Source organism: Aulostomus chinensis, chromosome 6, assembly GCF_037954235.1.
Source record: "Aulostomus chinensis isolate RoL2024-O1b breed Wild chromosome 6, RoL_Achi_v1.0, whole genome shotgun sequence".
In the NCBI taxonomy this organism is placed as follows: domain Eukaryota; kingdom Metazoa; phylum Chordata; class Actinopteri; order Syngnathiformes; family Aulostomidae; genus Aulostomus; species Aulostomus chinensis.
The window spans coordinates 15,463,314-15,489,303 of record NC_141325.1 but is presented as its reverse complement, the minus strand read 5'-3'; the positions used below and the strand labels follow the sequence as shown (position 1 = coordinate 15,489,303).

At 39.6% G+C, this 25,990-nt stretch overlaps 2 protein-coding genes and 1 long non-coding RNA gene across 15 annotated transcripts in view; 2 read left to right on the top strand and 1 right to left on the bottom strand.

The window, feature by feature from the left end:
• The first annotated feature begins 1,910 nt into the window (after positions 1 to 1,910).
• Positions 1,911 to 14,813, top strand: LOC147260274 (uncharacterized). The gene is made up of 8 exons (XM_086206787.1): positions 1,911 to 2,045; positions 2,369 to 2,508; positions 4,080 to 4,263; positions 9,067 to 9,210; positions 10,558 to 10,691; positions 12,357 to 12,568; positions 13,504 to 13,610; positions 14,668 to 14,813. Exons 1-8 carry the CDS (start codon positions 2,023 to 2,025, stop codon positions 14,723 to 14,725), a joined length of 1,002 nt encoding a protein of 333 aa, XP_086062913.1. The 5' UTR covers positions 1,911 to 2,022; the 3' UTR covers positions 14,726 to 14,813.
• On the bottom strand, positions 6,381 to 16,891 carry LOC147260273 (uncharacterized). The gene is made up of 4 exons (XR_015116546.1): positions 16,359 to 16,891; positions 13,489 to 13,566; positions 12,385 to 12,536; positions 6,381 to 10,938 (listed from the first exon to the last, which is right to left on the bottom strand). It is a non-coding gene; the product is annotated as an uncharacterized LOC147260273 (long non-coding RNA).
• The window catches only part of LOC147260272 (potassium channel subfamily T member 1-like), a 74,352-nt gene continuing 64,203 nt past the window's right edge, over positions 15,842 to 25,990 (top strand). For 4 of the 13 annotated variants that reach the window (XM_086206781.1, XM_086206775.1, XM_086206780.1 and 1 more), the window contains exons 1-3: positions 15,842 to 16,005; positions 21,561 to 21,609; positions 22,335 to 22,502. In XM_086206781.1, the coding sequence (XP_086062907.1) occupies positions 15,939 to 16,005; positions 21,561 to 21,609; positions 22,335 to 22,502 (284 nt within the window). In that variant the 5' untranslated portion in view covers positions 15,842 to 15,938. Of the gene's footprint in view, positions 16,006 to 16,766; positions 17,278 to 21,560; positions 21,610 to 22,334; positions 22,503 to 25,990 lie in introns of those variants that run through there. The other 9 variants (XM_086206776.1, XM_086206777.1, XM_086206778.1 and 6 more) reach the window with 4 other exon arrangements.

The following is a 25,990-nucleotide window of genomic DNA, read 5'->3' as shown; positions in this document are numbered from 1 at the left end:
TTGTGTGTACTTGTCTATACTTTTTGGGATTACAGATACTTAAAGGGTCGCTGGTTCAATCCTCACTTCCCCTGGTGACCATGTCGAAGTGTCCTTGAGCAAGATACTGAGCCCCTAATTGCTCCTTATGGCCCTTTGACAGACTGGCGACCTGTCCAGGGTGAACCCTGCCTCTCACCCAAAGTCAGCTGGCAGATGCTCCAGCCCCCCACCCCCCCCCCCCCCCCCCTTAACTGATAAGCAGTATAGAAAATGGATGGATATACTTGCAGCTGACATCTGGTGCAGGCAATAAATTGAGGTTTTTGATCAGTGTATCATTTATTTTATAAAACAGAAATCTAATTACATATGCAGGAGTAATAAGGGAGAGAGAGAGACAAATCCAAGAAGACAACATTGGAAAATGAAAGCCATAACAGTGACTGATTAAATCTATCTTTCTCTGTATCTTGTGTATTATGCGGATGAGTAATGGAACATCGGATTTGCATCTTGACCCATCTTCCTTACATGTGATGAGTCATTCTACCACCTGAGGCTTTTCTTCATCTGCACATATGTAACTGGGCATTTTGGGGCAAGGGCAGTCACGCAAACTTCAGAGGGATGACAGAGGTGATGTATGGGAGCTGACAGGGTCAGGTGGGACACTCACAGGGGTCTGGATCCCTCTGGAAACAGGTTCAGGCCTCTGTAACATTAACAGGCTTGTAGTAAAATGGAAAAGAAACGGCTTCCAGTGAGTAAAGCAATGTAGCTCAAGTTTCACAAAGATACCAGAGACACACAACCCCCACAAACATACAAACTATAGGTCAAACAATCTATGTATTATAAGTTCTGCTATTGTGTTCATCTTTTGTAACAACTATTAGCAGAAAAAATATATTTTCAAATAGATTTTCATCTCTGGGAATTATTTTACGACTAGCCATCACACTGTGAAGCCTTGTGGTCATCATTTACATAGAATCTAGTTAAAGTAAATAAAGGATTTTATTTTCTTCATCATCTATCAAATACAACAATGTATACTTTTGTTGATTTAATCCTTTTTGTGAGTGCAATACTTCACCACCCTGGCTGCTGTATATTCTACTTCATTCTGCTTTTTCTCTAGAGCATTTTCTGTAACTGGCCACAGAGAAGACTTCCTGCTTCCTGCTTCCATCAGTGTAGATCATGTGATTTTTATATACGCTGGTATGGTCAGAGATTGCGCTACGTTTAGAATTCTGTTTTTACATGGAACGTGTAAGTGTGGACATAGACAGTATCAGACAATCATCAGACAATGCCGTGTGGTGTTTTTAAAATCAGAAATGGTAGCACACATATTAATCCACGCTGTGTAAGATAACAGGAAAAAAAAAACCCACTTCACCATGAAATCAAAAACAATTTAAATGTATCCTTTAAAACATAGATGATTCACTTTGCAGTTGCAGGAAACAGGAGAGAGATAAAATCACTGAGGACAAATATTTCTGAACATAAAGGTGAAAGAGAATTGCTTGTTAGAGAGAATATCTGCATCTAACTGATCTTCAGTGACGCAGGCTGCCTGTTCCTGATCTAATCTCATACCAGTGACTCAGTGACTTAGAACCGCTTGTGTCAAATTGAGAATGTGTCAATAACTCCTTTGGGCTGTCAAATACAAGCTCAAACTTGGGTGTTTAGGAGGAGTCTTAGGTTTCAAGCTACCGGGATGGTGGGATGAATCACTTGGTGGAAGTTGTGTGTGTGTGTGTGTGTGTGTGTGTGTGTGTGTGTGTGTGTGTGTGTGTGTGGGAAGGCGGGGGGGGGGGGTTGCCAGTGGGTGGGTGGTGTTGCTAAGGGGAGGAATCTAGTCCAAGGTTCTACAAATGCTAAAAAAAAATGTGACAGCCGGTAGCTTAAGGACAGCGGGCACAGAGGTGTGTGCTGATAAAACAGAGACCTCAGTAGCTTGCTGGTGCTCCTTTGAGGCACAAATCTCGACTGCAGGCGCTGAGCAACATATAGAGGAGATAAAACATGGGCGTGTACAATGAGCAAGGGTAAGGGGCTTAATCCTGGTTTATGGGCTTGTGATTGTCAGTAACTGAATTGTTTTCTTCCATCATTTGAATGTATTTCTTATGTTCTACATAACTGTAGCATGAGATTAAATTAAATCAATCCTGTTCCAAGTTAATAGAGACACTACATCAAGAAACGGTGGTTGATATATATTAACAGATTATTCTCATTTACAATTTAAATTTTGTGTCCTTTTGGATGTGTTCATTTTCCTAATGGGTACATAACTTGATAATTTCCTACAATCAGTGCATGTTTATGATTATGTAATTTTTTTTTTTTAAATCAATGTACGCTTCAGGGCAGCCCTTGAAGAACCAGAGCTCCGTCACATGTCAATCAAAGAGGGCAAAGGAGGGGCCACCCGCCGCCATCATACCCCCAACAGAGGGCTAAGCAAATCTCTTCCCAAAGATGGCATCCAAGACATGATGTTTATGGGTCAGTTTTCCAGAGTTCCTGTACTTGAGGGTGACTGAATCTTGATTTTTAAGTGTAGTTTTATGCATTCACATCATATGCTTACGTGAGTTCAGGAAAAAGAATAAAAGATCATAACTCTTAAATTCGAATGGGATATATTTAAGATCATTAGAAGCTAAAACTAAGAAACTTAAACTCAGGTCTAAAAAAAATCCAAACTAAAGATCATCATAATTATCTATCATCAACGAATAAGTATGAAGTAGTATGAAACGATTATCACACAGATGAACTTGTTTCACCTTCACTTTCAAATCTCTGCCACGCTGCCTTATACTGTCAAGAGAATACTCTTAACTGCAGACAATGGTAGTTGGTATAGAGAAGATTTATTAATATTTAATGAATGAATTAATATCCCTAAACTTTTGTCTCCTTTTAAAGTTCTCGATCAATATGTACATGACCCTGTTATAAGAGCCAACAATAATTCACAGCCAAATGTGACCGCACAGAGAAGCAGACCTTCTACTGATGCGTATGCAGGCGTGCTGAGCACAGAGCTGCTGTGCAGGGTTACATAGTGTGTCAATCAATGACAGTGTAACCCTCCAGTAAAAGTAAAAGAGGGAAAATAAAATGAAGAAAAAAGCGAAGTCCCTTGATGGTTTGACGAGGATGAAAATGATGTGAATGCAGTCACTCAATTCCAATAGATTGTTGTTTGATCTCTCCAGTAGACTTTCAGACTGTGTGGAATTATAAAGCTGCTCTTTGGATAAATCACTATATGATGGCTTTCCCTTTAAGATGTCCAGCGTCTGCATGACATTAGTCACTCATTTTCAACTATACCTGGTAACACCTCTCCCTGCTAAGGATCACCATGGAAACCAGTCAAGTGCTTCTGAAGTGCTGCCTAAATTTGACTTTTTTTCTTTTTTTGAGAGAGAGAGAGAAAACATAGAGAATGTAGTGAAAATGACAAGTGCAAGTGAAATAAGAAACTTTTCAAGCTGTGGAGGTAGAGGTTCTTCTTTTTTTTGTTTTTTTTTGCTTTCGCCTAGTGCTCATTAGGTTTATATAAATTTTCACTCAGTGAGTGGATCTTCTGGGGGCAGCATGGTGGTGCAGTGGTCAGCACTGTGGCCTCACAGCAAGAAGGTTCCAGGTTCGAGGCCCAGATCCAGTACAGGATCTTTCTGTGTGGAGTCTCCATGTTCTCCCTGTTCCTGTGTGGGTTCTCTCTGGTACTCCAGCTTCCTCCCACAATCCAAAGACATCAAGAGGGGACGAGGCTGATTGATACTCTAAATTGACCGTAGGTGTGACTGTGAGTGTGAATGGTTGTCTGTCTCTATGTGTTGACCCTGTGATGGTCTGGTGACCTGTCCAGGGTGAACCCAGCCTCTCGCCTGAAGGCTGCTGGGATAGGCTCCAGCCCCCCCGCGACCCTTAACAGGAATAAGCGGAAGGAAATGGATGGATGGATGGAGTGGTTCTTCTGTTCTTAAGCATATATATCAACCTGTATGAATAAAGAAAATAAAGGGAGTGATTATTAACCAAATAAAGGTTTGTTTTATTAGTGGGCGGCTGGACCAAAGAAGATCCATCCTGTTTGGTCGAACACTTCTGTCCTGAGTACAACGAGTGGAGGTCAGCTGCTCGCATGGTCAACCGTCGAGGGAACGTGGCTGTGGGCTCCCTGGACGGTCAGGTCTACACCATTGGCGGGGAAGATAATGTACGATGTTACAGCAGTGTGGAGAGGTGAGCTGAACCTTTGGTTTGTAGGTCTAATTATGTGTGTTTATTTGTATTTTAAGACTTTCATTTTCAAATCCCTCTCAATACAAAATAAACTGCACCATGCGTGGAATTTTATTCTGTAAAAAGTCCATCCTTTGAACACATTGACCCCCCTCCCCCCTTCCAAATATTACTCCCTGAATTTCATGGTTTAACTGACGGCAAACATCAAACACTTCTGAATCCATAAAAAGATTAAACTGAAATGGCTTAATTTTAGTTTGGGTTGATCTTCTGGTGTAAGATGATTCAAAATTAAAGGGGGTGCGAATCCAATTAAGTTGCACTCCATTACATCAGTCAGGGTTATTACAGCAGGAGAATGTGAATGTTTACATGCTACACCAAATATAAACAAGCAGGTTTGGGCTGAGATAACAATTTTTTACTCATTAAAAGTGACATTTGTGGATCCTGCAGAGGATTCCACCTGGGTTGATCTGGCCCAGTTTATAATCTACAAAGAGAAGCTACTGTCAGTGTGAACAACCTCTACAGTATCTCCTGGATTTATAATTTATTTAGCTTGAAAAATTAAAACATTTTTTATTTCTTTTTTAAAGATTTTACAAAAATATTCAGATGTTATATTCACACAGTTATGGTACTCAACAATGTGTTGTTTATATAATATTGGGTGGTGCTCTATAGTGGAAAGGGCACAATTTACTTTGGCATGTGTTCATATACGTATGAAGTCATTACTATCTCCCATCTTATATCTATACTTAATTGAATTGGTCCCCCGTATCTTACCAGGCTTGTTTCAGTGACGGGCTTTCACTTCAGTGGAACTTTTAGCTTTTCTGCCCCCAATATATGGAACAACCTCCAATCCACCTTAAAACTCAACATACTGGTCTCCAGTTTAGGTCCTTGATCACTAATTATTCTGTCAGCATATATTTTAAATCCTATCGTTCTATATGTACTTGCATTTGAATTTGTTTTCTCTCATATCAACATATTGCACTCCGTTTGTTGAAGTATTCCATAAGAGGCAGCACATCCAAGTTAGTACAGTTTACTCCGACAAATTAAAATTCAGGAATAAAATTCTTTCGACAGATGTAAGTATAGACATATTATTGTGCCTGTCTCACTAAATCTGTTTTCTTCATTTTTGATCTAAATACTTACCCTGACTGTAATCTTAGTTTTATCCTATCCTTGATTTAAAATCAAATTATTTTTCTCACTGGTAACAACTATCAATATTTTCTTATTGTTAGTTAATACGCAAACAATTCATCTTCCTCTAGAAGTCATTATTCAGAGGTAAAAGGGTGTGTGATTATGATGTCTGAAGGCTAAAACTAACATTATAGGCTTATTGTTATTTATATACTTTAGTTCTGTCAGGTCCATTCACATCAAGAAACACAAGAGATGATAATGAGCTTGATTTGTTTATTATAGTACAAATTGGCGGTATGGCTCTGTTCAGAGGAGTCCCCTGATCATTTTTCATGAGCACCATGAAACAGGGGACCAGCAGCATGAAAGAAGGTTCTACCAGTTTAAGAGTGGAAGAGCAAACATACCCATACAGAGCAGCAACATGACATGAAACAATCTATGCCATGTATACACGACAAGGTGGAGCTGGGGAGGTGGAGGGTAGCAAGTTGCGAGCAGGAGCAACTGTAGCAGCAGATAGCAGTAGATAGCAGCAGATAGCAGTAGATAGCAGCAGATAGCAGTAGATAGCAGCAGATAGCAGTAGATAGCAGCAGATAGCAGTAGATAGCAGCAGATAGCAGTAGATAGCAGCAGATAGCAGTAGATAGCAGCAGATAGCAGTAGATAGCAGCAGATAGCAGCAGATAGCAGTAGATAACAGTAGATAGCAGTAGATAGCAGCAGATAACAGCAGATAGCAGTAGATGGCAGCAGATAGCAGCAGATAGCAGTAGATAGCAGCAGATAGCAGTAGATAGCAGCAGATAGCAGCAGATAGCAGCAGATAGCAGTAGATAGCAGTAGATAGCAGCAGATAACAGCAGATAGCAGTAGATGGCAGCAGATAGCAGCAGATAGCAGTAGATAGCAGCAGATAGCAGCAGATAGCAGCGATGACAGCGGGCAGAGCAGCATAGCCAGAAGCTAGCAGAGCGGGAGTTGAGGCCAGGTGATATTTAAGTTGAGAGGGGCCAATCAGAAGCAAGGGATTTGATCAGCTGATGCGGAGCAGCTGTAGATCAGCTGATTGATCAGTTTGATTGATAGACGGGAAGCCAATGGCGCTTGACTACCACGGCCTGACAGAACTAACGCTAACGCTCGATTTTTGTTTCTGGATGCCAATATGTGAACATACTGTATTGTTTGGTGCCATTAAGTACACCAAATACTTGGATGTCATTTTTTAGTTTCAGACAATCGGGAAGTAGGAAAAACAGCACACTTCCCTCAAAACTGCTGTATCATTTAATAATCACATACATTGATGCTGGTCTATATTTCATGTTGATATTCTAATATTCTTTCACCGCCATCACTGAGACTCCCCTAACAATGTCTGGAGCCCCCCTGGGGAGGTCAATCCCAAATTTGACTCGGTACCGAATTGAAATAGTTAACTTGTTTACTTTTTGCTATCATTTCAAGTTGTTTCTTACATAACTTAACAGCAGAGGTCAGCTTTAAGGCAGAAAGTTCATGTGAAGCTTTTAACATTGAACTTATCATAAACTGTGCTACAAAGGAACTGAGCAAAATCCCCACATTTAGTCCTCATAGGCATGCATGCACATACACACCCACACCCACACACACACTAGTCTGGGCTGTATCAGATATCAGACTGTCTCCCACTTCCTATCCTCCTACTCTATCTGATATGATATCTCCACGGAGCTGGCTGTGTTCCCAATTCCCACAGACAGCCATTTGGTAACTGAATCTGCCCCCCGCTGGCAGCAGACCAGTTGGGAAAGACCCACTCCGGTGTGATCAGCTTTTGAACCAGCCAGCTCTCTTTCTGATTACCTGTTTATTCCTAATCTCTGAGGGGTACTTAAAGTACCATTGTGACATTTCAAGGAAGTGCTGGAGTCCCAGTCATCCTAAACTCAGCCAATTAAACAGAAGTGCTGTTTTGCAGTATGCACGCGATCACTGAATGGCCTTGAATGGAAAGATAAATTATTTGTAATGGCTTTAAAGAAGAGAGCAACCACTCTAGCAGATGTTCACACAGATCCATGTATCCATCCTCACATATTTTCATTGATTGTTTTTCTTAAATCACTTTTTATTGCTTTTTCCAGAACAAGGACATCATATTCAGAAACAATAAATACAAGAAATAGGAATTATTAAATAAGGATTGCTTGTCTTAAACCTACTGTATCACACACAGCCCCTGGAAGCTAGAATAGCAAAAAATCACATCATAAATCAATAGTAAAAATGACGCACAAAGAAAAACAATAAACAACATCAAAACTAAAGATTCCCACACAATATTGGGTAAGAATCCTTAACATATGCTTAATATAATGTAAGAAATGTATCTCCTTTCTTAAACTCACTTAGCTAAAAGACACATATCAATAATAATAATATGAGTGTTGGAGTGGTCAGGCATTGGCTTTAAATTTTTAGTGCATTTATACATTTATTGTCTTCCATACACCAATAGACCACAGACCAAACTTAAAGCGTATGGAACTAGCTACATCTTATACCCTCCTGACTGCAGGTTATTAGGTGGACTAGACTATTCAAAGGGGATCCCAAACCTATTAAATATATATGTATACACACCGTGACAAAATAGCAAATAAAGGAAACATGAAATATTTAAATACATCCAAATTACTAGTCATAGCCCAATACTACATTTTGTCTGTACTCCCCCAATCCCTCAAGTCCATAAGCTCTCAAACAGGTGTTTTGGCCTGCTTCACACTTCTGCCTCCACCCCCTGTTGAGAAGACAACCAGGAAGAGATGAGTAATGCTACTGCTTGACCACTTGCCTTAGTTTAACTTAAGTAACACCACTGACACATTAAACATTGCACTCTGATGTTTGAATCACTTTGATAAATGTTTCCTCTTTCACACAGGCAGGATAGCCAGTCCCCCTATGTTCCTTTCACCACAGTCTAGGCTTTCACCATGTTATCCAATGTTTGGAATAGCGAAATAAACAATGGCAGTCACTTGGTGTGTGAATATCAGTTATGATTTACTCGTCAGGTAATGGAACCCCTGGTCTCCATTACAATGACATTCAGTGCAGGCAGAATCTGAGATTAATATCTTACATGTAATAACATCATGGCCCCATCTCTTCAAAAACACCTCCTCACTGCTCTTCAATTAAAAATAATTCTTCCTAATTAGTAATTTTCCCAACCATTCATTAAAAAGGATGATAAGGCCATTGTGCACTCCAGAGTCTGCAGAGCCAATAATCCCCCCCCCCGTGTTCTGTCTAATATGCAGAATTGGGAGGAATAGCAATGTGTTTTCTCATAAATCATTTGGTATTCATAAAGTATCTGTGTTTGTGTTCCTATCACATTTGCAGCATTAATCTTTTAGCTTTAGTCTTTCATTTTACAGAAAGTCCAGTGACCCCTATGAATGATCCTATATGTGATTAATCTAGTTTGTGCTTCGCTTAGTTTCATGCCACATATCAAACCCGAGTGAACACAATTTCGAGCACACAAACAATTTTTCTGAAAAGTGTACCCACATTGGTTTTGCTCACACTTTACATGCTGCTCCTTGACCTCTGTCATGGCAGGTACAACCCAGACACAGACAGCTGGAGTGCAGATGTAGCACCCTTGAGCAGCCCCCGCAGCGGAGTGTGTGTGGTAGAGCTGGATGGGTACCTGTATGCTATTGGAGGACATGATGGAATTACCACCATAAACTCTGTGGAGAGGTACTCCGGCATGATTTGTTACTAAAGATCGATATATCTTTGGAGATTGTTTGTTTCATCTATGAAAGCAAGAAATCTGTGTGGAAGGATGTGCGGAGGACCGTGTCTTGACAACCGTTCATCCCACTGACATCAAACTTGGTGACTGAATTGCTCGTGCCTTGAGAAAGTGCTTTGCCAAGTTTGAAGCGCTTTGAGGGAGTCTGAGGTTTCAATGTCCGAGATGACACTCAGACAACTAAATTATAGATTGAGACGACGCTACTTTTGAAATAAAGAACTGAGAAGACACACAAAGAAATTATCCAGAATTTCTTTGTGTGTCTTCTCAGTTCTTTATCTGTCTGTATATGAATTCAGATCAAATCAGGCAGAGGTCAAAGAGGGGGGTTTTATGACATCACACAACCCGTGGCCCTTTTCATCAAACAACAAGAATGGCAAGGGATAAAGGTGTGGGGCAAGTAGTAGTAATGTGTAAAGTAAGTCAGAGGTCAAAGTCTGAAATTAAAGGAAATTCCACCAAGATCAAAGTTACACCTCTTAAGGCAGGAGATTAGTTTTGTAATGACACCAAACCAATGGCTCCTAAAATGACAGCAGGTTTGAGGATTTGTAATTACTTTGAAAAAAAAAGAAATGATGGACTCTATCATGTGGCTACTGTCACTATCATCATTTGAGAGGTTGGCTGTTCTGATTAAAACAAACGTTCTCAGCACATTTTGTTTTCTTTCATTCTTACTATCTGTTCTTTTTGTAAACGATGACATTTTGTGGGGCAGCACGGTGGTGCAGTGGTCAGCGCTGTCACTTCACAGCAAGAAGGTTCCAGGTTTGAGTCCTGGCTCCAGCACGGGATCTTTCTGTGTGGAGTCTCCATGTTCTCCCTGTTCCTGTGTGGGTTCTCTCTGGTACTCCAGCTTCCTCCCACAGTCCAAAGACATCAAGAGGGGACGAGGCTGACTGATACTCTAAATTGACTGTAGGTGTGACTGTGAGTGTGAATGGTTGTCTGTCTCTATGTGTTGGCCCTGTGATGGACTGGTGACCTGTCCAGGGTGAACCCCCCCGTGACTCTTAACAGGATAAGTGGTAGAAAATGGATGAATGGATGGACATTTTGAGCTCAGTTGAATTTGAAGAAACCTTCTAAATAAAAATTAAAGCTTCTTTCAAACAAGTGAAAATGAGCAGGCCGTCCTTACGTCTAACCAATATAAATGACATAAAACCTCTTACTACTTTGATGAGGCTGACTCAGAGAGGAACAAAGAAATTCTTTCTATGAGTTATGTTAAGATTACCTTTTAACTATTCTTGCTAATCTTTATTTCATTGTTTTAGGTATGATCCAAAAATGAACACATGGACCAAGCAGGCGCCAATGTTGACACGACGCACCAGAGCCATGGCTGCTGTTCTGAATGGTCACATATATGTGATTGGAGGGAATGACGGCGATATGGCTGTCAGCTCAGGTAAAGGATGTGGATATGAAGAGAAAACTTCCATTTGATATAAGCTCAAATGGTAACCAATGGTAACTATTAGCAGCACTGTGTTATATACTACAAGATAACAGCATGTTCATACATTTCTGAAAGGATCTGTGGACAACGTTCACCGCCACTACATGTCACACGAGCTCGCCAGCATCTCAGATCAAAACAAATGTTTTGCGTCGACCCCGCCTTTCAGTGAGGTGACTATGGAAGGGAAGTGGCCCTGAATACACAAGAAAGAAGAAAAAGACCAAAAAAAATAAAAATCAGACAACAACCAAAAACCAAAAACCTTTGCCATGACATGGTTCAAGCAACCAACAAGCCATTGCAAAATTTGCAACCACCTCAGATTTATTGGGGGCCCTTCAGCATTGAGTGGGGAAGGCCAAAATACAAATTATAGTAAATGGTGGATCTAGAGTTAAGACATTTTTGTTTGTTTTGTTGTTGACAATCATTTTGTGTGTTTGTTACAAGGATTAGGATCCCCAGCTGTCTGTCAACTCAATGTACTTATTAAGGAAGTCTTTTCTGAGGTTCTTGGACTAATAAACAGTTAATCATTAAAAAAAATGAAATAATGGTGAGCCAAATTCAAACACATATTGTGTTGTTGAAACGTCTTTTGTCTGCGCACCACTGTTTACCCCTCCTCGTTTTTTTTTTTCCTTGATTCACTTTCGCCTGGAACTAAGAAGTGTCGCTCTAATTTCTGATCAGATTGTGAAAACAAAATTAATACGAGAGATCCTACATTTGGATTCGCAAAAAAAGACAACAGCATCACATCAAGCTATTACCTCTCTTATATGTGCTAATCGTCTAAATAAATCTACATAGAAAACTCAGTCAAGTTGAATTAGTTGCACATGTGGACCCATCTGACAGCAATGTGCATCCAGAGCTGTACGTTCCAGAATGTGTATGAGCCTGATGGTAGTGAAGATCGTTCAAAACTGTCAAATGGAATTGAAGGGCTTGGAAACGAAAGTGTTGAGTTTTTTGTGCAGATGGAAGTTGAAGTCTGCCGTTTATCATTAAACATTGGTGAATCTAATCACAACTCTGATAAATTATTTATGTTGTACTTATTCAGTGGGTATAGCGAGATCTCAGCTTACCTTGACAGCTTTTTGACATGTGGAAGGACACAAGTCACCCACCCCCCCCCCCCACAAACACACATTCTCTCTCTCTCTCACTCACACACACACACACACACGCACACACACACACACACACAAAAACACACACACACAAATTCTTGTGCCCCTTGACCTTGCCAAAGATAAACAGGGTTATGTTGTGCTGCCACTTGTCACTGACTATTTCAGTCTGTGAGAAATGCAGATCAGTCAAATTCCCACAACCTTTTTTGGTCTATATCAAGTTCAGGGTCTGTGCTTCAGAAAGTGATGAATCTAACATCATTATGGGCTTACTGAAAAGATTCCATATCGACAACACAAATATATAGAAAGTCTACCTAAAATATAAATTGGTTTTGAATAATCTTAAGACATTTCTGTATATAAATATAAGCAGGATAGTCTGTCTGTAAGATTACTCATACTTTGTGTGTATTATATGGTAAATATGACCTAGTCTGACTTACGCTGTCCTTTAAATGTTACCCAGTGGAGCGATACAGCCCTTTAGACGGTACCTGGTCAATATGCGCCCACACGCTGAGTCCCAGGGAGAATGCAGGCTGCGCCGTGTACCTGGGACACATCTACATCGCCGGAGGAAAAGACGAGCTGAACCTGTACCTCAGTTCTGCTGAGAGGTTTGACCCAGACACCATGAGGTGGACTCCTGTCAAACGCATGAAAAGCAAGAGGGACAACGTGAGTAATGGATCACCGTGATAGATCGGATGACTAGTTGATTTATGACTTATGGTACTTTTAAAATCAGTGCAAATGATACGGAGTAGATGGACAGGAGAATTGGAAGATCTTGACAGGATACCTAAAATAATAGGCTAAGGGTGGAAATATTACTGACTCAGACGATAAAATCAACTCTTATTTTCTAACTTGCAGAACCCTACGGATTTACATTTGTATCTTTAATAATCAATCAAATATATATTCAGCATCACTATCCAAAAGATGTTTTACTGCAAGTGAGGCAAGTTTTGTGATTGAAAATTTTTTGTGCTAATCTTTATTTATCTATGTATTTTGCAATTCCGAGAATCCAAAAGTTGAGTGTCACGGGTTTAAGAGTTAAACAACATGTTTCCGTGAAATGGTGTCCCCCGATCACCAGCGATTACTCCTCCCGACATATATGACATATATATTAGTAAATGTCACAAGATTCATAGTAGTCTTCACCAAACATGTTTGCCTTTCCACAAGAGATGGAGACTCATTTCAACAGCAAGCAAAATATTAAGATTCACAAACAGTTTATTTTAGATGAAAACTAGATTGGGATTAATTGAAATATTTTTTACACACAAAAATGTATTTGTGGTCTTGATAGTTTTGGTGTCTGATAAATTCCTGATTGTGCGATAAAGTTCCATAAGGAACTCTACAGAACTCTACAGCGGATAGTTACGATTCAAAATGAAATGGATTTGCTGGTATGAAAATGGAAAGCTGAACATGAATTGATGTGGAATTTTTGTGTCCCCAAAAATCACTCTTATGATTACTGTATCGATTTTAAAAAAGAAAGCTGGAATGAAAATTGTCAAGTGAGGTCTTTTGTATTCAAAGGTTTATTTATTTTAGTAGCTCTCTCTCATACATACTCTTGCATTCTTCAGATGTCCCTGGTGGCCTTCAACGGTGCATTACTGGCAGTAGGAGGCTTCGATGGTGTCACCAACCTAAAAAATATAGAAGTTTACAATGATGAATCCAACTCATGGAGGTAAGAGGAGAGTCAGACAGCCCTGATGCTTCTGGGTGCTGATGGCTTGGATGTTTTTAATGGCGCTCCAGATGTATAGAAGCCATTTCAAAACCGAAATGCTTGGTGCAAGAATTAACCCTAAGACCTTGGCATAATCAGCCATGGTTGTACATCAGATTCTCTTGTCTCAATATCACTGAGTTAAAATGAGGCTTGTGCTGAACAATAACTTAAGACTCTTTAACCAAGAACGGGAAGTTAGCATCGGGTTATGTGTTCATGTGGTAGCACATTTATAATCAAATGTTCTTGCTTCTAGCAATTGCCTTTACATTTCAAAAATCATAAAAGTTCACTTTTGAAGATTATCTTACTATGGAAAAATAAACTTTAGCTTAGACCTTGTTTTCCATCAAAAATCCGATGTAAAAATCCTGAACACTGATTATTGGTGGAGAAAACCTGTCACAATGTTCGGATCTGGATTATTCTTCAGAAGTCCCTTCAGCACTTTTGCTCTTATAGATAGAACATGAACACACGCTTTCATTCAAAATGGACAGGTAGAAGGACATTAAACACTACTGAAGTAAACTGTATCAAACATACATGTCCATACTGTTATACTTACATCAATATTGAGGCAAAAAGTGCATTTGTTGCTACACAAATGGATTTACGAAGTAAGGATGGGAAGCACAATATAATGTACATGAAGTCATACATAATCAAATCAAACATGAGCAACAAAAAGTTTTCAATTATTTACAGCTGTACTTAGTGTGAAGTGTTAGCTTTAGTTGAGAAGTTCATCAAGAAGTGATATGACATGGCAAATGAGGCATTAAAATTAAAGTCCGTAGATCCATTATGATACATTAGTAAAATAAATGTCAAGCTTAGGACAAAAATATTTTAAATTGAGAGTCTGTTGCTTGCAGTGAGATAAATGCACAGCCATCTGTGATTCACGCACTGGGCTCATGTAAGTCTTCTATAAGCCTCCGAGGCTGCTGGCTGGACCTGAGTGCCTCGCTGTCTGAGACTGACCGTTTCGCTCTCTATCTGTTTTTAGACACTTTGGAAGTATGAAGAACAAGCATCTAGGGGGGAGAGTGGCTGTGCTGTGCTGAGACTCAACAAATGAACATATCCTACGAGCAGAACAGAAGTGTAGCCTAATGGATGTATGCCAGCCAGCAGGCAGCCCAGGCTCCAGGACACATTATGACATGGTTCAACTAAGACAGCATAATGATTGAATAATTGAAGAGTTTTCTCTCTCTCTCTATCTCTGTCTCTCTCTCTCCCTCCAAAAAAAAAAAAAAAATAGAGACACCACTCCATTAGTCAAAGCTGGCAAGAGGCGGTACAACATGAATACAAGCATTTAATAAAAGCACATTATTGGCTACAAGGTTACCAATAAAGCAATGTAAAAGCCTGTTTTTTTGTCTCAAATCTGTCGAAAAAAACAAAACACCTCTTCTACAAAGACTTACCAATGCATTTCAAGTGGCATTTTTTTTTCTATAAAATATGTAACATGTTCAATATAGACTGAATATGGCACTAACATAAATATTAGATAAATTCCTAGAAAGAGATTTAGAAAATTACACGAGCACCTCATTTAAATATTGCAATGTCCTGCTAATGGTCAACTGTATTTGTCTTCATGTGGAGTAACAGTTGTGAGCGAAAGAAAGACGATTTAGAATAAGGAAAATGTTATTTTGGATTATGACAGTCGTCATTTAAACCTGAATGTATCTGAGGACGGTGTGAAAATCAGTTGGCTGATGGAAGTGTTGAAAGTATACTGAACGTTGTAATGGCACCGCTTTTCGAGTTATATGTAATGTCCTTTTCTTTCTAATCGATAGATCTTAATCATAGAGTAAAAATAATCGTAACCATGCTTTTTGTGTAATCTTCTGTGACGCAGTCGTACTGTAAATGACCTAATAGCAAAACCGGTAAACAGATGACCCTTTCTCCAATTTAACTAAACATTTACTGGAATTCAAATCGAACACACAAATAGCTTTTTGAAAAAAAAAAAGAAAAAAAAAACCTGCTGGCTCAAGTATCTGCAAGGAGAAATCTGTGGGAATCAAGATTCTGAGTGAGATTAGCAAGTGAGTGAAATCTGACGGCTGCATGGGAAAGCATAAGTGGCTGTGTGGGCTTTAAAACGATGACGCTCAGAGCTCTTTCCCCTGGAGGATAATGGGCTGAAACGTGGAGAGGCTGAGCTCAAGGAATACACACAGACAGCTACACAGCTTTACTGGAGACATTCACGAGCCACCGGTGTCTCAGCCGTTCCTCTCTGCACACAGAATGAATATTTTTTTCAATTTGAGGGGGACAATTGTGAGGCAAATGGCAGAGGACAGACCTGTTGCAGGTATGTAGTAAACCACAATATATATGGAGATTGCTTTAAGTGTTTGCATACTGTAATTTTGGTTGTTGTTATATTTTAAGAAAAATGAATAAATAACTAAATACATTTGTTGTGGTCTAAGTATCTTAACTCCAAAAAAAATATTCTGTTCCATGTCATCCAATGGTCTTGGCTTGAGACATTTGTATAGATTCATAATGACATGGATAGACAGGTCTATTTGTACAGGCAAGTACTCTGAAAGGTGGTAAAGTTGCATTCTTAACCCGTTGCAAGACCATGACTGTGAATAATGAGCGCAGTGGATCAAAAATGACGTGGCTGATAAAACAGCAGTGTGTAGGAAATACTACCTTGTATCCTGAGAGCACCCATTTTTATCCAGCTCCATGAAGAGAGCCAACACCAGGGAGAAGAGACAACGATCTTTTTTCAGACGTATTCATCATTTCCTCAAAAGCCTTCTCTGTGTGAACTTTCCGCTTCGTCTTGCAATAACCGAATCATGTCAAGGTTGTCCGGTAGATGGCGGGGAGCCCGTAGGTGACTTTGCCTTATTGCTGCTGCTGCTGCTGCTGCTGCTGCTGCTGTGCCCTACAGAGAAGATGCTGATGCTGACAGGGAGGCATGGTAACCAGCATGCTGTTAGTTGCAGACGCTAAACGGCAACAGAGAAACCACCAAGAAGCGACACTATATCTCAGAACGCAGGACCAGATTGGTTCAAACGAAGGGGACGCGTTTAAATGAAGTTTACCAAGGATATGTCAAGACGAACAATATCAGCTAACTAACCTTCCGCCAAGCGATGTCAGCTAGCAAACAAAGTCGTTGCTAAGCGACACGCGAATCACGCAATGGCATGCGCATTGATATATAAATTGCCTGTCAGGTGTACGATAATTCTGATTTGGACGTCAAAGCAGCCAATCAGAGATGAGGACCGGAACTCATTTTTTATGTTAACTCTACCACGGAAGCCCTCCAATGGCTCTACGAGAGAGGAGCTAGCTTGACCAACATCGTCAGTGCGCGGTACTGTGTAAGCTAACTCGCCCGGACTTCAGTGACCCCTCGCGGTTTGACTCGACCCCGCTCCTGGTTGTGTAATTGCTAGTTTTTTTTATTATTATTATTATTTGTTTTGTTTTGTTAATGATGCCAGAGCTCTGGCGGGGACGCCCTCTGTCACACAAGCGGATGGAGTGCGTCCGGAGACCTGTCCTATGTTTACAATGATGGGACCTCGGTCACAGACGGAAACCGAGTCAGGTAAATGAAGTTAGCAGGAATATCATTGACCCCTGGGTGTTACAGGAAGACGCGTTTAGCTATTGATGTGGTACCCCCACTCTGTCATAACTTTTTTTGGTGCAGTTTTGTGATGTTATCCACAGTCTGATGCTGAGCTGGGATCTAATTCTTGTTCCATTTTTCCTGTGTATATTGCATTGTGAGAAGTTTTGGTGTAGGAAAAAGAAGTGAAATTGTTAAGGGCGGTGATTTAGGAATTGTATTATTTGCAAAAGCTGTGTGCAGACGATTGCTGTTCAGTATTTTTTCTGTGAAATGGTTACACTGTTGATGGCTCCGCAGATTGTGGTCTAGGGATGCACTGCTTGTGAAACTCTGGGACAAAATCATTACAGAAATTTAAAATAATTTGGCTTTTTCCAATGTTATGTTGTATCAAGACTTTTATTTGTTTGTATTTGCTTCTTTATTTTTGCCAAAACCCATGTGTTTTTTAAAGTTTATTTTTGTTGATCTTTATTCCCCTTTCTGTGTTTTCTTTGAAATATTTATGAGCATTTATTATGGTGCTGCATGTTTAATTAAATCACAGATGTGATGTCAGCGTATGCAACAATATGACTTTATTTTAAAAAAGGTGATTACAATAATTATTTTGAGCAGTACCATATACATGCTGCAGAAATGGCTTGTTTTGTAAAATTTTTGTTCTTTTTTCTTCTGCAGTATTTAAAAAAATATTTTATTGAGCGAATTGAAGTTTTGCTTGAGGAATACACATTTCAACATTATCAGTGATTTGTGTGGATTTTTCCTGATAACCAAACTTTAGTATTCTAAGTAGGGATGCACCAATTATGAAATTCTGGGCCGATACTGATTATGATGTGTAAAATATTACATTACCAAAAGCTGATGCCAATGCCAAGGTTTTTTCTTGTTTGTTTTTCCCATTACTAATGTATTTTTTCATGTTTTTAATGTTGTTTTTGATGGTCTTTATGATAGACAGATAGATACTTTATTGATCCCAGAGGGAAATTCAGGACCAGAGCCAGCACCAATAAAACACAGCACACATTCCACAAATACTGTGGCAATACTTAAACTAAATAATAATAAACTAATTAAATAAATCTTTATTAACCCTTTTTTCCAGGAAAAAAAGAATTGATAGTCAACAAGGCAAATAGCAGCTGATAATAATACAGGTTGTTATATCCATGTATCCCCACTAGGTCTGCACAATGGGGGGGGGGGGGGGATAATGCTATTTCTGATTATTTCAGTGACATTGTATCAAACAAAGAATGAATAGAATATGTTTGTTGTGCACTACATAATTTAAAGGGTATTTTCAGCACAATTTAACTACTGCACCTTCCTGTGATTTGAAATTTGCAGTCACCATGTTGTGATTTTGAATTTTGAACACATTTAGACTTATGCATAAGCCATTGTTCATTTTGAGATGCTAAGATAAGTGGCCTTTTTCTATCACTGAAATTAAAGATGACTCGAGAGACACGGTTGTATTTGATTCCATTTTTTTTTTCACGCTGACGTTTACTTAGAAACCAATGTTATCTCTCCCCTGCATACCTTTTCCCCAACTACACTGGCTTTTTTTTGCTCAGAATCTGCAGTAATCCCTCCACGATGCAGGGATGGTCTCTCACCGGGAGCAGTTCCTCCCTATTGTGGTTACTTTCGCCTCATCCATTAAGTGGGCTTTCAAAGGGTGCAGAATTTGTGTTTTTATAGGGGACAAGCCAAGGAACATTTTACCAGCATGCTTGGTCTATTTCCAAAAGAACATCTTCTTTTTAATTGTGTACTTCTGTTCCTCTAACCCTCCCCTTTCCCCTTAAGTACACTGACCTATTGAAGACATTGTGTTACTCTTTACTCATCTAATTTATTTCCTGTTTTCCTTTCCTTGTTTCTATTCTACTCTTCACCAGCACACTCATTTGTCAATCCCCTCCGCTGCCTGCACTTTTGAGGGTTTGCACTTTCAATGTAAATCAGGCAGAGCATGTCTCTGGGTGCTTTTCGCCCACTCAAGGCTGCCCACATTGCACTGTGATGACCACACACAAATACACACTACTGTAATACCCACTTACTGTTCAATCTGTAGGGGCTCCAGGGAGAAATCAGAACAATCACCAGGATATGTAACGATAAAACCTGTGATTGAAGGTGGATTTACTGACATAGAAAGAAACACACGTTAGTGGGCCCTTTGCCTCCAGTTAGGACGAACCTATGTTCAAATTGTGTTTATATTGTGTAGGTGTGGTGGAAATGTATTTTTGTAATTCCTGAATGAATTCCTTCTCACTGTGTTGCTAATGTATGTTAAGAACATTCAAAAAAATTCCCGAACATCATTGAAGACACCAGCCAGCTTACTCTACTCACTCCGTAAGATAATAAAATCACACAACCCATCTAGGGAGGCTTTTATTCCTGGGCAATCAACATGTTTGTGTTTCCATACCCTGTGTATTATTTTTGAACTCAGTAGTCTATGGAGGTCTGTAGGCAAACTGTTCATAAAAGTTATGCTGTAGATACATACAAGGACAATAAACTGGTCTCTATGTCGCTCTGTCAACAAACTGTATATTCAGCTTCCATGCACAACACATAGCAAATATAAATGCCAAGTAAATGAAATAAACACATTCTGGACTATAAAGCCCTCAGAGAGTGTGCACCTCTGTCAAGGAGGCTGTGAGAATACGGAAAAAGGGATGTCGTATCATTAAAATCTGCATATTAATTTTCTTCCCAACAGCGAAAAATGGATATTACAGATCATATTTTGACCAATAGATGTTTATGGTTGTCTATTTGTATCAACGCTTTTTATATGCCTGCGACCTTTAACAGATGAGCAGCACAGAAAATGGACGGAAGGACCTTTGTATGACATTCTCATTTTGTTCATACAGAAAAACTGCAGGAAAACATTGTGAATTGGACAATTTTTTTTCTATTTCTGCAAAATTTAGAAAATCCCATAAATCATATTTTAGTGCATGGTTTCCTAGACTGGAGCAAGACTGGGCTGATATAATTATTGACTCATCAGGCCGATAATGACATATTAACAGAACGACTGATGAATCTGTAGATAATATCATGTATCCCCTATCAATACCATCTTTGAGAGCAAAAAGTTCAGCTCAGCCTCAAGAAATTTCATCAAAATAGGTTGAAATATTTCAGTGACATCAGATTAAGCGTAGGGTGGCATTACTCAGAGGTGGAGTGGCTGTCCAGCAACCGAAGGGTTGCTGGTTTGATCCTCACTTCCCCCTGGTAACACGTCCAAGTATCCTTGAGCAAGATACTGAACCCCTGATGGCCCTGCGCGGACTGGTGACCTGTCCAGCCCTGCCTCTCAACCAATGTCAGCTGGGATAGGCTCCAGCCCCCCCACAAACCTTGAGGAATAAGTGGTGTAGGAAATGGATGGATGGGTGGATCAGACTAAGTTTTCCTGATCGCAGATCCAGAATACGATCATAATGATTCCTCAGAGCTGAGACAGTTGTCTTTCAACATTTTCACATGGTCTCGAGAAATATCAAAATTTGTACAGAAATATCACTAATATGTCCTGCCAGTTCCTACGAACAGCATTCAGGATCCAGGATGTACCATGTGATCCACACCACCTCCAAAAGTTAATCATGTCATCAAACTTTTTCAAATAAATGAGTTATTTTCATTTGATTAGATCTACATTATATTCCCTGTGAAAATGATGAAAATATCCCTTAATGACATGTTCTTACATGTGGAAAAACTATTGCTGGATCTGATTGGAAATATCTTGGTGTCCCCTTAAGCTCATGCTCCAACCCTCCGTGAAGTTCCATGTGTAGTTTTTGCATAACCTTGCTTACAGACAAACTAATTAGCTAACTTATTTATAAACAGCTGAAGTAATACAGTACCAGTCGAGAAATGTGTGAGAGTTAACATATTAATATTAAAGTACTGCTCAGCTCAGCAGCATTAAGTGTGTGTGTGTGTGTGTGTGTGTGTGTGTGTGTGTGTGTGTGTGTGTGTGTGTGTGAGAGAGAGAGTAATCCTGCTCTCTGTGGAGATTTCAGAAGGCTTAGTGAACTCTGTGTAGAGTTTAGCAGTAACACATGGATGGATGTAATCACATTACATGTCTTAAAGAGGTTCCAATTTTGTTAAGTGTGAAAACTCTCTCTCTCTCTCTGTCTCTGTCTCTCTCTCTTCCCCCCCATTGTCACCCAAATATCACCCTAAAGAAGCAGTTATGAGCCCTCCACGCCGTTCATCGAGTTCCCATAGTGACAGGTAATTCACATCACAAATAAAGCATTGAGAACACGTAAGCATGCAAAGACAACACCGTGGATAAGAACGTATTGGTAATTGTCATGTGAAAACAGGGGCCCCGTGTGTCCACACTGATGGTTAAAACGTGTTTCTTTGAGTAATGCATGTAATTATGTGTTCAATTCATTCCTTTAAATAATACATGCTGTGTGTAAAAGAGGACAGTTACCGTACACCGGATCAGCATGCATGGCTCTCCTTTTCTTAAAGAATCAGGCCCGCTTTTCTTTTCCAGCTCCAATCATGAATGTTTAAGGTGTTTTCTCAGCAGCAGTGTAGACAGTCAAGAAGTTCAGCTGGATTCATGATTAAGTAACACTGTGATGACTCACAAAGAACAGAATCAGTTGTTCTTGCTTTGTTCCCTAAATTAACTTGTGCCTTATTTACTTTGAATGGAGGATACAACTTTTTTCTTGCATTGCTTTTATGTTTTTTTGGCACTTTTTTCTACATTTTTGCCCATAATATAACTGAGATTAACGGGACAACATATTAGATATACAACACATTTTCCCAGATCATGAAGTCCTCTCCACAAATTAAGAGAATTCCTTTGTTGTTGTACGTTGTTCACAGTATGCCTGACACAATTAATATGTTAGTATTTTTTTGTTGTTTTTTTTAGCAAGGCATTGTAAGCACGCCGATGAGCCAATGCTACCCTCCCTCCCATCTCACAGGTCCCCCACTGAGACCATGCAGAAGAACAACAGCAGCAACTCTGGCGTTATTCTGGACATCTCAGCTCTCAAGATGGCAGAAGTTGACACAGAGGTGCCCCCTCTTCCGCCTCGCTACCGCTTCAGGGACCTATTATTGGGGGACCAGACATTTCAGAATGATGACAGGTAGCGTAAAAAGAAGACCCAAAAAACAGCTGTATGTACAGTACAGTACAAGGGATATTCCTGGAGGCGCCTTTATGTTTGTGTATGCATTTATCTTCCCGATGTTCAAGTCTCCCTGGGTACTTGATACACTTTTGTGATACAGTTTGATTTTCTACATGTTCTGGTTTGCGCTGACAGTTGGTTTTAGAGTGCAGTTCCCACTCTGCCTTAAGGGGCCTCATCTACTTCAGTTGCTGTTGTTGTACATTTCCCAGAATGTCTCCTTACAACATCCTCTTAGAGAATGTGGTGGGACATGGGTGGGTCAGAGCAGTGGAAATAGTAACAGTCGAGGAAGAGAGTGTGGCTCAGACCTTGTGGCTGCTGCCAGCCAAGAGACTTCGGTGTCTCTGCCACTTCAGCTTCCTTAATAATTAATTAGTCACTGTATAATTTCCACATCACTTTATGACTTGTGATTGTGTTTTTGAATTTCAAAGAGGATTCAAAATCCATTAACAGAAGATTTGATATGGTCGGAAATCTTTTGTCAGAGGTGCCCCTTGTGTGATATTTAATACAAAAAAAAAATGCAATTTGACTATCAATGACTCACTGGTGCTTTGAATGCACAAAGTTTTGTTTTTTTTCCCTTGCTTGACTTCTTGGTGAGTTGAGAATTCATATAATGACGGTTACATATTATTAGCTTGAAGCTAATGGAGACCGACTGCAATAAAACTGTCTATAATGCCTTTTCAGTCCATCTGGTACAATCCAGTCTTCTTTATCCAACATTGATTTTGACTAAGCAAAAAACTAACCAGAAGGGTTTTATTTGATTTCTCGGCTCAAATCAGGGGTTATGATAGGGATGCACATTACTACAGGCATGTCATGTCTTTTATATATCTTTTTGATAGTTTGAATTGCTGGAGCTGTGAGTTCAAGACCCCTAATTATGAATATCTGAAAGGCATTGACACTTTTTTTTTTAATATATTGCTCTAATTTTGAGTATAATGGGTTTAAGAATACATTTTCCTCTTGGAACTAAGCGTGAAATAACCCAACCCTGCAGACCAACATACTTGCTGCCCAAGAGGGCAAAGCCAAGGACCAGCCATGGCGTTCTGCCGAGCTCTCTCCATGGTACTGAAATCCAGCAGTCAATTCAATAATGGCTGACTAAATGGAGCACACTGAAGTCTTCTTGCTTTGCCAGTAACATAACACGGGGCTTTATTGTCTCAACTATGTTAGATTGCCAAATAAACGCTGTGTTGCTTCTTATGACAGCTGTAAGCTGCTGTAGTTCATTAATATTGGAAACCACTTGTTGCCTGTGGGTGTTTGACATATTCAACGTGGCTGCTGTGTAATTAGTCAAGAGTGTGGCCTCAGGGACGGAGGTTAGAAAACTTCCTTTGAAAGCATATAAACACACATACAAGAAGAGCCAGTCATCTCGCCTCATCTGAGGGCAGCTCTTCCCACCTGCAACAGTGCAATTTATTTCTAATCCCATCAATCACTCCATCAAACAGACAGCATTGTCTGTGTTATCTTCCCACCTCAGGCTCTTGGATGGCAGCAGCAGCAGCAGTGCATCAGTAATGAATCAATAACCTTTGTGTGGATGTCTGTCTCGCTTTACGATTAGCTCATTGATCCGTTTCTTGAATAAATGGAAAGGGAATATTTTTGCTTGTGATGCTGGACCAATAGTATTTTTTTAAGTATAGTGGGTAAAGATGGTTTTACTACCTCTGTTTCTGTTGCCTGTCACATGCTCCCAGGGGCTCCCAACGGAACCCAGCATGTTTTGTAGCAGTGTCCTTTTGTCTGCAAATAACATACAAGGTTGCAGCCCCCCCCCCCCCCGTGTGTGTATGTATATATAAGTGTATACATGTATATAAATATATTTTTGAATATATATATATATATATATATATATATATTCACATATATATTTATATACATGTGTATATATGTATGTTAGCCAGTGAGATCTGACTACACGATGCTCACCATTTGCTTGTGTTTTATCAGTGTTGTTGACATAAAAGATGACTGAGAATAATAAATGACTAAAAATAAATTGCAAAACAATTTCTTGACAATTCAGTCAACATGGCATTAGTCTTATCTTATAACCGCATGCATGTTTTGTAAAGTAGACCTTGAGAAGCTGGAAAATGACTTGAGTTTGAATGAGACTTGGGTAAACATAGTTGTGTGCTAGTGTGCATGATTTATCCTTTGGGTATCCTTAGAATTTTTTTTTCATCAGAATTAATCTTCAAAGGCTAATTAGGGATGTTGCTTGGCTAGAAAGGCATGTATGCCTCAGTGTATTTGCATCTGCAATTCACATGCACTGTATGTGTTTATGCAGATGCTGAGCTATGTAATTCCGATTCTGCCATAAAAAAAAGACAGCAACATTTGTGACTTGAAAAAAATCTATAAAGGTTTTCACTCGCAGACCTCTGGACAGAGCATGCCCAGAGATGAAAAATAATAGAAATATAATATACATTTTTATGTGCATCTTATGGCACTGCTGTGCTGTAATAAATTGTCCAAGGCTGATTGTGGAAGCAGATGATATCACTGGGGACGCATCATTTGTTGAAAGTTGATCTGCTGCATGCTCACGGTTTGTGATCATGGATTATTTCCTGCACTGATGACTTATCGTTAAAAAGCCTCAAAACGAATTAACCCCCAGAGGGAGAGCCAGAACCTTCCCCCTCACTGCTTCGATGGCCTTTAGCATCTGTTTCCTTGAATCTGTCGAAGAAGGTTTTAATGGTGAAAGGCTGTGGATTGGAGCAGTGAAGGTTCACTTAACATACTGTAATACTATGCTTGATGGCAGTCCAGATGTAAGTTTTGATTATCTAGTTCTCAAAAATTACAAATAAAAGTGTATCACCGAAGAATATATACATGCGCACAAACATGAAGTTAAATCTCAACCATAAAAACACAACCACTGTCATTAGTGTACATCATGTGATGAAACAGATCAATTGAGAAACCACCCAGCAATGTCCAGTCCAAAAATTCAAGCATCATTAATGTAATTATATATTAATCCCTTAATGTGAAAAGGTGTCCTTAAGATTCATTTGATACTCTGTCTGTAAGAGTGTAACGGTGGTCCCTAAGTGTTTGGGTTTTTCTTCTCGAGAACCTGTCTTTCATCACAGATTATGAGTTTTGTGCTCAATTAAACCAAGATGAGGACTTCAGATTGTTAAGCATTTCACTAAGATCTTTTGATTGAATAAGACCAATGGGATTGTAGCTATTTTCTCTAGGTTCATGTGAGGCTGCCGGATCATTGTAGATGCTCCACGCACAGTTTGTCAGTGAGGTTTGGGGATGATGCCCATTAGCAGACTAAAATTAATTAAAATTGAAATTAGCCAATCAGAAGAAAGTTGGCTTTAAGGGAGGCAAGTTTAAAGTGATGAGCTGAAATCTTATATTTC